The 12,320-nt window shown below is 40.5% G+C and overlaps 1 protein-coding gene across 3 annotated transcripts in view; it reads left to right on the top strand.

Annotated features, from left to right (window-relative positions):
* The first annotated feature begins 2,129 nt into the window (after positions 1 to 2,129).
* The window catches only part of TAF1B (TATA-box binding protein associated factor, RNA polymerase I subunit B), a 52,324-nt gene continuing 42,133 nt past the window's right edge, over positions 2,130 to 12,320 (top strand). Inside the window, exons 1-5 of one of the 3 annotated variants that reach the window (XM_043469374.1) lie at positions 2,130 to 2,459; positions 4,159 to 4,257; positions 7,828 to 7,915; positions 10,054 to 10,151; positions 11,853 to 11,948. In XM_043469374.1, the coding sequence (XP_043325309.1) occupies positions 2,145 to 2,459; positions 4,159 to 4,257; positions 7,828 to 7,915; positions 10,054 to 10,151; positions 11,853 to 11,948 (696 nt within the window). In that variant the 5' untranslated portion in view covers positions 2,130 to 2,144. Of the gene's footprint in view, positions 2,477 to 4,158; positions 4,258 to 7,827; positions 7,916 to 10,053; positions 10,152 to 11,852; positions 11,949 to 12,320 lie in introns of all 3 variants that reach the window. The other 2 variants (XM_043469375.1, XM_043469376.1) reach the window with 2 other exon arrangements.

The following is a 12,320-nucleotide window of genomic DNA, read 5'->3' as shown; positions in this document are numbered from 1 at the left end:
GTGCTGTGAAAAGCCAGAAGGAGGTGGAGAGTCCAGAGGGGTCGGGGTCCAAGCCATGGCACCCCTCATAGCCCACATACTTAAGTGTGGCCAGGAGAGATCAGCTGTCAGTTCAGTTCAGTTCAGTCACTCAGTCATGTCCGACTCCTTGTGAACCCATGGACTGCAGCACACCAGGCTTCCCTGTCCATCACCAGCTCCCGGAGCTTACTCAAACTCATGTCCATCGAGTTGGTGATGCCATCCAACCATCTCATCCTCTGTCATCCCCTTCTCCTCCTGCCTTCTATCTTTCCCAGCATCAGGGTCTTTTCAAATGAGTGAGTTCTTCACGTCAGGTAGCCAAAGTATTGGAGTTTCAGCTTCAACATCAGTCTTTCCAATAAATATTTGGACTGATTTCCTTTACATTGATTGGTTGGATCTCCTTGCAGTCCAAGGGACTCTCAAGAGTCTTCTCCAACACCACAGTTCAAAAGCATCAATTCTTCAGTGCTCAGCTTTCTTTATAGTCCAACTCTCACATCCATACATGACTACTGGAAAAACCATAGCTTTGATGGGATGGACCTTTGTTGGCAAAGTAATGTCTCTGCTTTCTCATATGCTGTCTAGATTGGTCAAAGCTTTTCTTCCAAGGAGCAAGTAGCTTTTAATTTCATGGCTGCAGTCACCATCTGCAGTGATTTTAGAGACCCCCCCAAAATAAAGTCTCTCACTGTTTCCATTGTTTCCCCACCTATTTGCCATGAAGTGATGGAACTGGATGCCATGATCCTAGTTTTCTGAATGCTGAGTTTTAAGTCAACTTTTTCACTCTCCTCTTCTACTTTCATCAAGCAGCTCTTTAGTTCGTCTTCACTTTCTACCATAAGGGTGGTGTCATCTGCATATCTGAGGTTATTGATATTTCTCCTGGCAATCTTGATTCCTGCTTGTGTTTCTTCCTGCCCGGCATTTTGCATGATGTACTCTAAACATAAGTTAAATAAGCAGAGTGACAATATACAGCCTTGACATATTCCTTTCCCAATTTGGAACCAGTTTGTGTTCCATGTCCAGTTCTAACTGTTGCTTCTTGAGGTGCATACAGGTTTCTCAGGAAGCAGGTCAGGTAGTCTGGTACTTCCATCTCTTTAAGAATTTTCCACAGTTTACTGTGATCCACACAGTCAAAGGCTTTGGCATAGTCAATAAAGCAGAAATAGATGTTTTTCTGGAACTCTCTTGCTTTTCGATGATCCAGCAGATGTTGGCAATTTGATCTCTGGTTCCTCTGCCTTTTCTAAAACCAGCTTCAACATCTGGACGTTCACGGTTCACGTATTGCTGAAGCATGGCCTGGAGAATTTTGAGCATTATTTTGCTAGCGTGTGAGATGAGTGCAATTGTGCAGTAGTTTGAACATTCTTTGGCACTGCCTTTCTTAGGGATTGTAATGAAAAACTGACCTTTTCAAGTCCTGTGGCCACTGCTGAATTTTCCAAACTTGCTGGCATATTGAGTGCACCACTTTCGCAGTGTCATCATTTAGGATTTGAAATAGCTCAACTGGAATTCCATCACCCCCACTAGCTTTGTTCCTAGTGATGCTTCCTAAGGCCCACTTGACTTCACATTCCAGGATGTCTGGCTCTAGGTGAGTGATCACACCATTGTGATTATCTGGGTCATGAAGATCTCTTTTGTATAGTTCTTCTGTGTATTCTTGCCACCTCTTCTTAATATCTTCTGCTTCTGTTAGCTATCCATACTATTTCTGTCCTTTATTGTGTCCATCTTTGCATGAAATGTTCCCTTGGTATCTCTAATTTTCTTAAAGAGATCTTTAGTCTTTCCCATTCTATTGTTTTCCTGTATTTGTTTGCATTGACCACTGAGGAAGGCTTTCTTATGTCTCCTTGCTAGTCTTTTGAACTCTGCATTCAGCTTTCCTTTTCTCCTTTGCCTTTAGCTTCTCTTCTTTTCTCAGTTATTTGTAAGGAAGGCCTCCTCAGACAACCGTTTCGCCTTTATGCATTTCTTTTCATTTTTTGCATTTCCCACCAGCTGTCGGAACAGACTGAATCCGCTCAGTAGTAGGCACCGCCCACCTCTTTTTTTTTTTTTTACTGATTAGCTTCGGTTCCTAGAGTAGGAACGGGATGATTTCTGGGAGGGATGCCGGATTAGCGGAGCTTCCTCCCGCAGCTCGCGGAGGCTTCCCTGAGGCTGTAGGAGACGGAAATCCACAGTCAAGAGTCTGGGTTTCCGCCCGGAGGGCTCTTCCTGCCGCTCCCGGAAGCTGCGCTCGCTGCCCGGGTAACGGGTCCCGGCGGCTGAAGCGGCTGAGTTGCACATATGGATCTGGAGGAGGCGGTGAGAAGTCCGGCTGCCGCGCGACCAGGCGACGGGGCGGGAGGGCCGTGAGGCTGAGGAGAAGGCGCCGGAGGACGCCAGCTGGCTGTGGAGGCGCTCTGGTCTCGAAGTGGGGCGGGTCAGAAAGGGATGGAGCTGGCGGGCCGCGGGTACCCGCGTGGTGGGGGAGACAGGCTGGAGCTGCTGGCTTGTTGAGGTTATGAGTGGAGACGGGGTGAGGTGTTGATCGAGAGGGGTGTGTTTTAGGGGGAGGATGAATTTGTAGGTTTTGTGAGGTGGCCGCCCTCGTGGCTCACCTCCTCTAGACTGGACCACCCGCAGGTTCCCTTTGATGTTGGAGGTTGGGCGAGGGAGGCCGGGGGCTGGAACCAGAATGCCCCCCAAGTAACCCCTGTAACCCCAAGTAACGTCACATCTCCCAGCACCTAGCCTTTGGGAATCCTCGTCTCGGCCTTGTGTAGGGAGGGCCAAATTCGGGTGTGAGGGCACGACCAAGATTTCACTAGTTACCAGTATGGAAGAAGTCAAGTGAAGTCGCTCAGTCGTGTCCGAGTCTTTGCCACCCCATGGACTGTAGCCCACCAGGCTCCTCCATCCATGGGATTCTCCTGGCAAGAGTATTGGAGTGGGTTGCCATTGACCTGCTTTTGAAATAAATTGGCTGTGCGTTTTGCTAGTCTTTGATGAGAATCCCTTGGACTGCACGGAGATCCAACCAGTCCATCCTAACGGAAATCAGTCCTGAATATTCACTGGAAGGACTGATGCTGAAGCTGAAACTCCAATACATTGGCCACCTGATGCAAAGAACTGACTCATTTGAAAAGACCCTGATGCTGGGAAAGATCCAAGGCTGGAGGAGAAGTGGAGGACAGAGGATGAGATGGTTGGATGGCATCACCAACCCAATGGACATGAGTTTGAGTAAACTCCAAGAGTTGGTGATGGACAGGGAGGTCTGGCATGCTGCAGTCCATGGGGTCACAAAGTCAGACACGACTGAGCGACTGAACTGAACTGAACTGATGGTGTTAGAGGAATATTGGGTAATTAGATAAATGATAATATGATTTCACACACCAAAGAGCTGAGAATTGATTATTCAGTGCCAGTCTATGTATGTACAGAAGCATCATGGTGATAGAAGGCTTTTCTCATTGTAGGTGCTCAATAAATGTCTCTTGAATGATGGTTAACGGTGTGTAGATGCTGGGTTAATGAAATGAACAACTAGAACTCACCATGAGCCTGTAGAGTTATGAGTAGGGATCTTGTCTGTTTTGCTCAACGTCACCTCTCCAGCACCTAGTTAAGTGTCTAGAGCATACATAGTAGGTACTCCTTGGATTGCTGAATGAGCAAATGGAAACTTGAAACAACCCTAATAAAATTCTGGTTCCTTTGTGGTGGGTTATATGTTCTTAGTGTCCTGGAGGAAGTTCCAAATGGTATGCTGTTTCTTTTAAGTCTTCTCTATACTTAAATCTCATCATCTTTTTTCCTCACAGCATTTTCAAGTTTTATTTACTCATCTTCCCCCACCCCCCACTTTACCCCTACCATCTTTTTTCTTCCCCTTCCCACACACTGTGTGTTTTAGAAACATTTAATAGTTTAATTCCATTTCAAACTGCTCAGACTGAACTGCTATTCTCCTTGTTTGTAGATAATAGTCTCTTTGGTATGTTTTCTATTTTCAGTGTTTCTGTACTGATAGAGTAGAATTGCAGGGAAGCCTGTACGTAGACCTGCAGGGTTTAGGTGCAGTGTGTTAAATGTGATGTTCCTTTTCTCCCACAGAGAGAGTTCAGAGAGCGCTGTTCTCAGTGTGCTGCTGTTTCTTGGGGTCTTACTGATGAAGGCAAATATTATTGCACTTCTTGCCACAATGTTACAGAAGTAAGTAACAGGTCTCATTTATGAATTTGCTTGTGCTTTAAAAATGGCAATTTCAGCCTAATATATGGCATAGTACCCCCCCCCCACCAGATTGATCTATTTTTATTACTAAGCAATGCCCAAATACCAAGAATATAAGTCATCCTCAAGTACTGACACAAGGGTTAAAGACTTCGTTAATTAGATTTAGGATGAACTTCTGAAACTATCTTGGGCCATGAATATAAGTGTTTTCCTGGTTCGGACTGTATGGTATATTTATTTGTAAGGGGAAATAATTAAACTTGCACTTGGAAGATGATAAATTTCTTTTCATTAGTTAATACTTACTTAAGAGTTTTTAATGTGCCATGATAGCATGGAGGTTTGGAAGATAGAATGTTGGAGGACTATTGGGAGTACTGGAAATATACATTGTTATCATTATGTCTTTGCACAGTGCATTACACGTTATGAGTATTTTCATGTCCATTCATTTATTTCCTACTCTTAACAATGTGTGAGATGCACTATTATGCCTGTCTACTGGTAGGGCAAGTGGGCCTCATCAGGTGAATGAGTTTGCCAAAGTCTCATGGCTAGAAAGTGTTGAGGCAGGATTTGAACCTGAGGCTTCTGACTCGTGTTCATTTTATACCACCACACCTGCCTCTTAGGACAGAGGCTGACATCCTGTCCTGTGGGTCCTTGGTAAATGAGACTGCATTCACACAGGGAGTGCGAGGTCCTCTTCTGGTCACCACCACCCTCAGGACAGGACAACATAACCAAAATAATCAGAGTGTGGACAGCCTGCTGTTGAGTGGGCTAAACACACCAGGATTTTTCTCTCCGGAAGAGGATTTGCTCAAAGTCTACAGAGCCAGGAAGAGCAGATATATTTATTACCTTTGCCCTGTAGTCCTCCGGGATGTTTGAGAAAAGTGATTAACTTAGCTTGCAACTATCATTGAGACAGTCATTGTTCTTCATTCTGCTTCGCACTTGGTCACCCACAGTATTCATAAGATATGAACTCACTCAATGAAATTGTTGGGGTGATGATATGTTAATTACCTCATTTGTGGTGATGGTTTCATGGATATACATACACACACATCAGATCATACACTTTAAATATGCTCAGTTTGGTCCTTTGCTTTGATGTTTGTTGAGGCATTAACAGTTTTTGGTTTTGTACCAGCAGTGCAAATGTAAACACGATGAAGCAAGATGTCTGTAATGGACTGTCATTAGCAGATGAAGACAGCATATACTTGTTTTGGAGAAATTAAACTATTAATACATTAACTAATTGCTTTCTTTTATTTGTCTTTTGATAGTATTTCTATTTATTTCTGTCTGACAAAATCTGCTGCAGTCAGTTTTTAACTTGAAAGATCCTAATACCAGTATTTCCACATTTGAAAGATACCAGCTTTGTATGGAATAACCTGTCAAGAGTGGAACGTTCTGGATGGTGGGCACCATCTTCCTACAGGCCCAGAACCTGTCTCAGTGCCTCCCGTGTGATAGAGCTGTGTGTTGCACAACCTCAGTGGTTCTCTTGGCTTTATGGCACGTTCTTCAGATAGGAAAGTATGTGACTGGTGTGGGCTTGGCATGCCAATGTTTAAATCCACCTGGTGGGAAATGGCTGGTGAGCTGTGGTTACACCTACAGAGTGGAGGTTGCGGTATAGCTTTCTGTGTTTTTCTGCTCCTTTCATTGCCCCTCAACTTACTCTTGTATGTAATTTTCATTTTCTAGATAGCCATCATCTGAAGGAAGGCCTTCTGAATTGATAAAGGAATTAGAATGTTATCTTGATTGATTTCATACAGGAAAAATATTTTGAGGTCTTAAATCTGGTCTATGTATAGACATTCTTGCAAGTATTTTGTGGATATTTAATAAAGGTGTAAGTTAAGATAGTGTGAGTTTAACAGATTTATATGATCGTAAGAGCAGATTTACTGTAGAAAATGTAGAAATGATGAAGGTGAAAGCTACAATCACCAGTGAGCTCAACATACATTTCAGTAGCTTCCATTTAGTCTTTTATATGAGAGACTGTCTGTATATGAAAGGGGCAAGGGGATATGGGTGAGTACCCCCAATCTTGTGTGAATGTGTTAATTAACTGCATAAACAGTCCACAGTATAACCATTCTCTAATTAGTTACAGCTTCAGTCAGGGTATTTAGCTTTTTTTAGCTTTTAGTTATTTCGCATTTTGTCTAATTCTTGTTTTAAGCCTTCCCCCGCCATCCCTCCCCCACCCCCACCCCCACTCTTTATAGGTTTTACCTGTTTTTGTTGGGTAATTGCTTTGTTGTGTGTTCTGAAATGTCTTACGTCCTCAATGTGGCCAACCCCATCCACCAGAACGGCTTTGAATGTGATTTCTGTGGAATACAGGGAGAATGTATTCCAAAAATCCTGTTGTTAGAGGCATTTCTTTTATTTTTAATGAAAGTTGAAGATAAATTTCATTCCAAATCTCTAACTTTAGACAAATACATAGGTAGTGTACGCTGTTGGTTAAAAATCTTCACCTTTCCCCCATCACGTAGGGCTGATGCTTTTATTAATATATTTTGGTTGTGAGAGAACCAGAATCTTAGGTCCCAGCCCTTGAGAGCATTTGGAATTGAAGACTTTGGGGTAAACTGTACTCAGCAATAAGTCATTCTAAAATCCTGTCGGTCTGATTAAGAATGAAAGTAGTACTTTTATAATTTCATAAAGCTGTTTTAGAGTATGATTCAAACACGTAGAAAAGTTGGATGAAACTAATCTGTGTGTAGCTTAGGCATTGCTGACTACAATAAATACAGACATTATTTTAGTTTCAAAGTGGTTTGGGGTGGGGAAAAAAGGTGAATAAATTTGACTTTAGGATTGGGTGTCAAACAGTTAAAAACTGATTGAAAATAAAAGGTTATTCATTTGACAGTTATTTATTTAGTATGTTTAAAACTGTTCTCTGACAGCATATTATCTATAGTGAGACAGATCACCAGCCCAGGTGGGATGCATGAGACAAGTGCTCGGGCCTGGTGCACTGGGAAGACCCAGAGGAATCTGGTGGAGAGGGAGGTGGGAGGGGGGATCGGGATGGGGAATACATGTAACTCCATGGCTGATTCATGTCAATGTATGACAAAACCCACTGCAATGTTGTGAAGTAATTAGCCTCCAACTAATAAAAATAAATGAAAAAAAAAGATACATACAATATGTATGTTTAAAAATTAAGAAAATAAAGAAATGGAAAAAAGTGAAAAAAAATGACTGATAATAACGTACTTGGAAATGAACAGAATTAAAAATTGAAAATTATTAAAAAAAATAAAAACTGTTCTCCACACAGTTTTAGGTACTAAGAAGTTTTGAAGCAGAAAATAACATAAAGGCTAACCAGAGTGTTACACTTTATCTAATTTTCCCAAAATGCTACCGTCATTGGTCCTGGCATCCACGGTCTGGTTCATTATACACCCCAAAGTATGCTTGGAAATATAGTCAAGGACATGTGAAACTACCTTTGTATGGTCTTTTTTAATGGTCTGCTTCTGTTTCCTGCAGAGATCTAGGGAAGTCATAGACACTGGGGCTATTCCTAATACTAAAATACAAGCCATCAACCGGGGACTTAAAAGAAAACGAAAACTTGGTAAGCTCTTTCTTCATATGTGCTTAGTATTTTTCAATCATGTTTTCATTTTCATAATTTGGGTGTGTGCAATTGGAATTTTAAATAGATTCTAACGAAGTTGCCAGAATTTTAAGCCAAAATAGAGTTAAAGTCGATAATTATTTTTGGTAAAATTGGAAACAACTTCTTAAAGCATACCCATTTTTATTCTGTTTATTGTAGATGATTTGATTTTTTTAGTGGTACAACTACTGTGCAAAAAATAATAATAGTCAAGGGAGTGTATTTCTTTGTATCTGTTGGCATATGTTTCTCTATTCTGTATCTATAATCTCTCATGATTTTCTGTGCTTTTAAAGAAAATTGCTTCTTTTCTGACATGTTTCAGCTATGGAGTTGTCAGGTTAGGCAAGTTAAATATGATACTCAGCTTTCAGAAATCCATTTCTCACAGTGATTTTGAACACACCCTTTTATAATAGGGAAAATTAATTTCCTTTAAAATAACCTCAGCATGGGTGTGCTTTGAAAGGCAATCTATTTCATTAATCCAGGGAGTACATATAATTAACCATTATTGAGAAGAATCTGAGGTGAAGTTTAGTTGATGCTTTTTATTTCTGTGACTGATTGCCTAGTTTCAGGTTTGAAATTAGACTAATGATAATGGCGGACTCTTCTACCTGAGGTAGCTTTAAGGATACACACATGAAATATATAATATGTATAAATGTTGGTGAAATAACTGCATGAAATACATTGCTGATCTTAGATAAATAACAGAGAATGCCTAGATGCCAACTCATGTTCCTGTTTAAACTTTAGTAGTGACTATTTTTATTAGGCTAAAACCTGATTAATCTTAATTAAATTTAATTAGAGTAAAACCTGATTAATTTGGACTTGGCATCTAGGTAGTAAAAACTGTATAGTTTAAGCTTAAATTGCTGAAAGAACATCAGGTGTTTCAAATTAAATGTTGAGAGTCTTATATTCAACTGCTTTGTCCTTAATTTCTTCATATGTAAAGTAAGACAGTAATACCATTTATTATAGAGAGTAGGAACCCAGACTTAGAATTTAAGATACGACTTTAGTTTGTCAGAACAGGGTGCAGGAAGGAGAGAGCACGCACGGCTGGCTATAGCGTGGGGAGTTTAAACTCCCTCACCTTTGGAACGCGTCAGAATTGCAGGCTTCTTATTTTACTCCTGTACAAACGAAGACCCTTTCCAGAAAGTGAGTTAGTCAGCAGAGGTGGGGAGACCTTGTGACCCTGAGGTTCGGGAGGGGCACAGGAATCCTCTGACTTTCTGCAGGGGAGAGGGCATCTTGGAGTCATAGCAACAGACTTCAGAAGCATATTTTTTCAAAGAGTTGCAGTATTTGTCAACCTGGGAGGGGTAAAACGTAAGAGTCTTAACAGATTTGAGCATTTTCTTTTAACTGGTAGTTTTATTTAAACATGTAGCTTTGTCCATTCCTTCAAAATCTCTTAAGACTGTTTTGAGGTTGCAAGAAAATAACCTATTAATACTTAAAATACGTGGTGACTGGACCGAGTTCAATAAATCTTAAGTTTCCTTGCTTTCAGTTTCACACTCTTACCTAGAACCATCTTGATGAAAGGAGAAAGCTGTTGAGCAGTTTGTTTTCTTTGTGTGTTCTTTTTGTACACCGTTTCCAGCGATCTTGGAACTTCCCCTCTTTGCTTTTTAGTTCATTCATTCTCCAAATCTTGGAACTTCCCCTCTTTGCTTTTTAGTTCATTCATTCTCCAAATACTCATTGTTCCCTTTCTGTGTGAGGTGGGATAGAGGAGTCGGAGGGGAAACAGTGGCTGAGTGTTGAGTATCCTTTCATTTAGGTTTCTGCTGGGCATTGTTCAGTACATTTATAAAACTTGTTTTCTTTTTTCAATGTGGTGACTAACCATTTTTCTGCCCTTACATTGATATTTCAGAAAAATTAAATTTACTTTAGCATTTGTGTACAGATTTGCCAGACTAGAAGTGAGAGTATAAGAATGGAAGCTCTACTCAGGGATATGAAAAAATTCCAGTTGAAGTGTGTGAAACACAATTGTAATTGTGCAGTAGCATTACATTTAGTAAGTAAGAAACTCAGATGTCTGAAATCTGTCATTTGTCATTTAGAGAAAGGCTGGGATTGGTATGTGTGTGAAGGTTTTCAGCACATACTTTATCAACAAGCAGAAGCCTTACAGAGCCTTGGAGTAGGCCCAGAGTTAAAGGTAAGTCCGTTTGAGTTCAGATGTTAACCTTTCATTTTGTTGTTTGAAAAACAGTAGACTTAGAGTGGAACTAAGAGTAGTAGGGTTATCAGTAATAGCATTTGGCTTATTAGAAAGAATCATTTTTCTGATGATTTTTCTTTAATCCTTTTGCAAGACCAGCAATTCCCAAAATGTGTAAATAAGCAGTACATCCAAAAGAAAGTAAGAAAGGTTTTAGTCTTCAGATAATTAGGAAACATTAGGTTAAAGTAAAATAAATAACTTTGTCCACTTATTAGTGCCTTTTATGTGTTAATGTGCTTTTTAATTTCCTAGGGGATGCAATGTGCAGTATTCACAATTTGAGAGTAAAATCCTCTGGTGTGTGTGGGAGGATGGGATGGGGGAAGTAGCATCCATCAGGACTTCTAGAAAATGCACTTTGTGCAGTGATACATTAAATCAGTGGTTTTCAAACTTGAGTGTATATCAGAATCAACTTGAAAGGCTTGTTAAAACACAGATTGCTTGACCCCATTCCAGAGTTTCTGATAAGCAGGTCTGGAGTAGGGCCCAAGGATCTGCATTTCTAATCAGTTGCCAGGTGATACTGATGCTACTGGAGTCAGCTTAGTTGGAGAGAAGTTTCCATGTGTATGTGGAATGAGTGAATAGGACATCATATAGCACTATGCTCATAAATGAAAACGAGCAAAAAGCGAAGGAAGAAATATCAACTAGTGAAGTCACCAAGAAAAGATTGGTAAAGCAGCCTTTGCTATTCAAAGCAATGGATGTCCGCAGCAGGCAGGCAGAGTGGCCACAGGCCGGTGCACAGCCCGAGTGGTGAGCCTTAACCCTGACAGGCATTGCTTAGGTAAGCCTGCTGGTAGCCTGCAGGTTTGTGGATCTGGTTTTTCCTGGCAGAGGCATCTGATGTATGAGTGTTTTTTAATAAATGGTTTCAGGTGGTTCCACCAAAGAGCTTCAGTAGGGTTTACACCTGTATAGCTTTCTGTTGATACCTACTTCATCGAGATTAATCCTGAAAACAGTTTCTCTGAAATTAACCAATAAGTATGACTGTTTATACCTGGCCAGCTAAGTGGTGCAGGAATGGTGTGATGATAAGAACCCAGGCTCCAGAGTCAGAACTGACTCTAGATCCTATTCATGGGTCATTTTGGCCATGTTACTCAGTGTCTTCAGTGGTGAAATGTGAGCTAACAATTGTTTTGTAGGATTGTGTTAAAGCTTATGGATGCCTTGTGCCCAGTAGGTGATAAATAAATGGAAAAGCTGTTTTGTTTTGTTTTACTTTCACTTGGACAGAGGGTGGGAGGAGGAAGGGGGTGTCAGTAGGTCACTAAATGCAATAGCAACTTTGCTCCTAACTAGAAGTGTAGTCACATGTAAGTGACTTTCTTTCTCTGGATCTTAATTTACTTAACTTGTAAAAAGAAGGGATTCAACTAGGTGATTTTAAGGAACTAGTTCCTTCCTTTCCTAAAATCTAAGATTAGGAAGACTATATTCAGTGCTTCTCATATACCTGATACTGAAATGATAATTCTTTCAAGGAAATTTAAGTAAGAAAGGTAAGAATACATTTAGATGGAAACAGTATGTAAAGTACAAGAGAATAGAGGTTCTGTGATCTGGATGTGCCAGTATATTTTCATCATAACCTGAAGCATTCTTGTTTCTCTTTCACATTAGAATGAAGTTTTGCATAATTTTTGGAAGCGCTACCTTCAGAAGAGCAAGCAGGCATATTGTAAAAACCCAGTTTATCCCAGCAGAAGGAAAAGTACGGTAAGTCACACGTCTGACAAGTGGGACCAAAAGACATATCTGGTGAGAGATAGAAATGAAGATGAGGTTCAACCTTACCTCAGTTATGGTTTTCAGAGGAGTTTCAGTGAAGAGGTTTCATTTATAGTCCAGAAGGACAGGGTCAGTGATGTAGGCATTGAAATTAATTTTGACTTCTTATTTGACCAGTTGAAAAATAAATAAATTTGTGGTTAAGTTTCTAAATAGAAGTTTAAAGGAGTTTCTACCATTGTACTATTAAAAACTGTTTTGCAAATGTTATTCTTTTTGTTTGGAACACCTGCTTGCTTTACCTGGCATTTCAAGATTCAGCTCAGTTGTCATCTGGATGCTTCACCACCCCACCCCCAT

This window comes from Cervus canadensis, chromosome 5 (assembly GCF_019320065.1).
Source record: "Cervus canadensis isolate Bull #8, Minnesota chromosome 5, ASM1932006v1, whole genome shotgun sequence".
NCBI lineage: Eukaryota > Metazoa > Chordata > Mammalia > Artiodactyla > Cervidae > Cervus > Cervus canadensis.
Note: the sequence above shows the minus strand (reverse complement) of the source record. Positions and strands in the feature narration are given on the sequence as shown.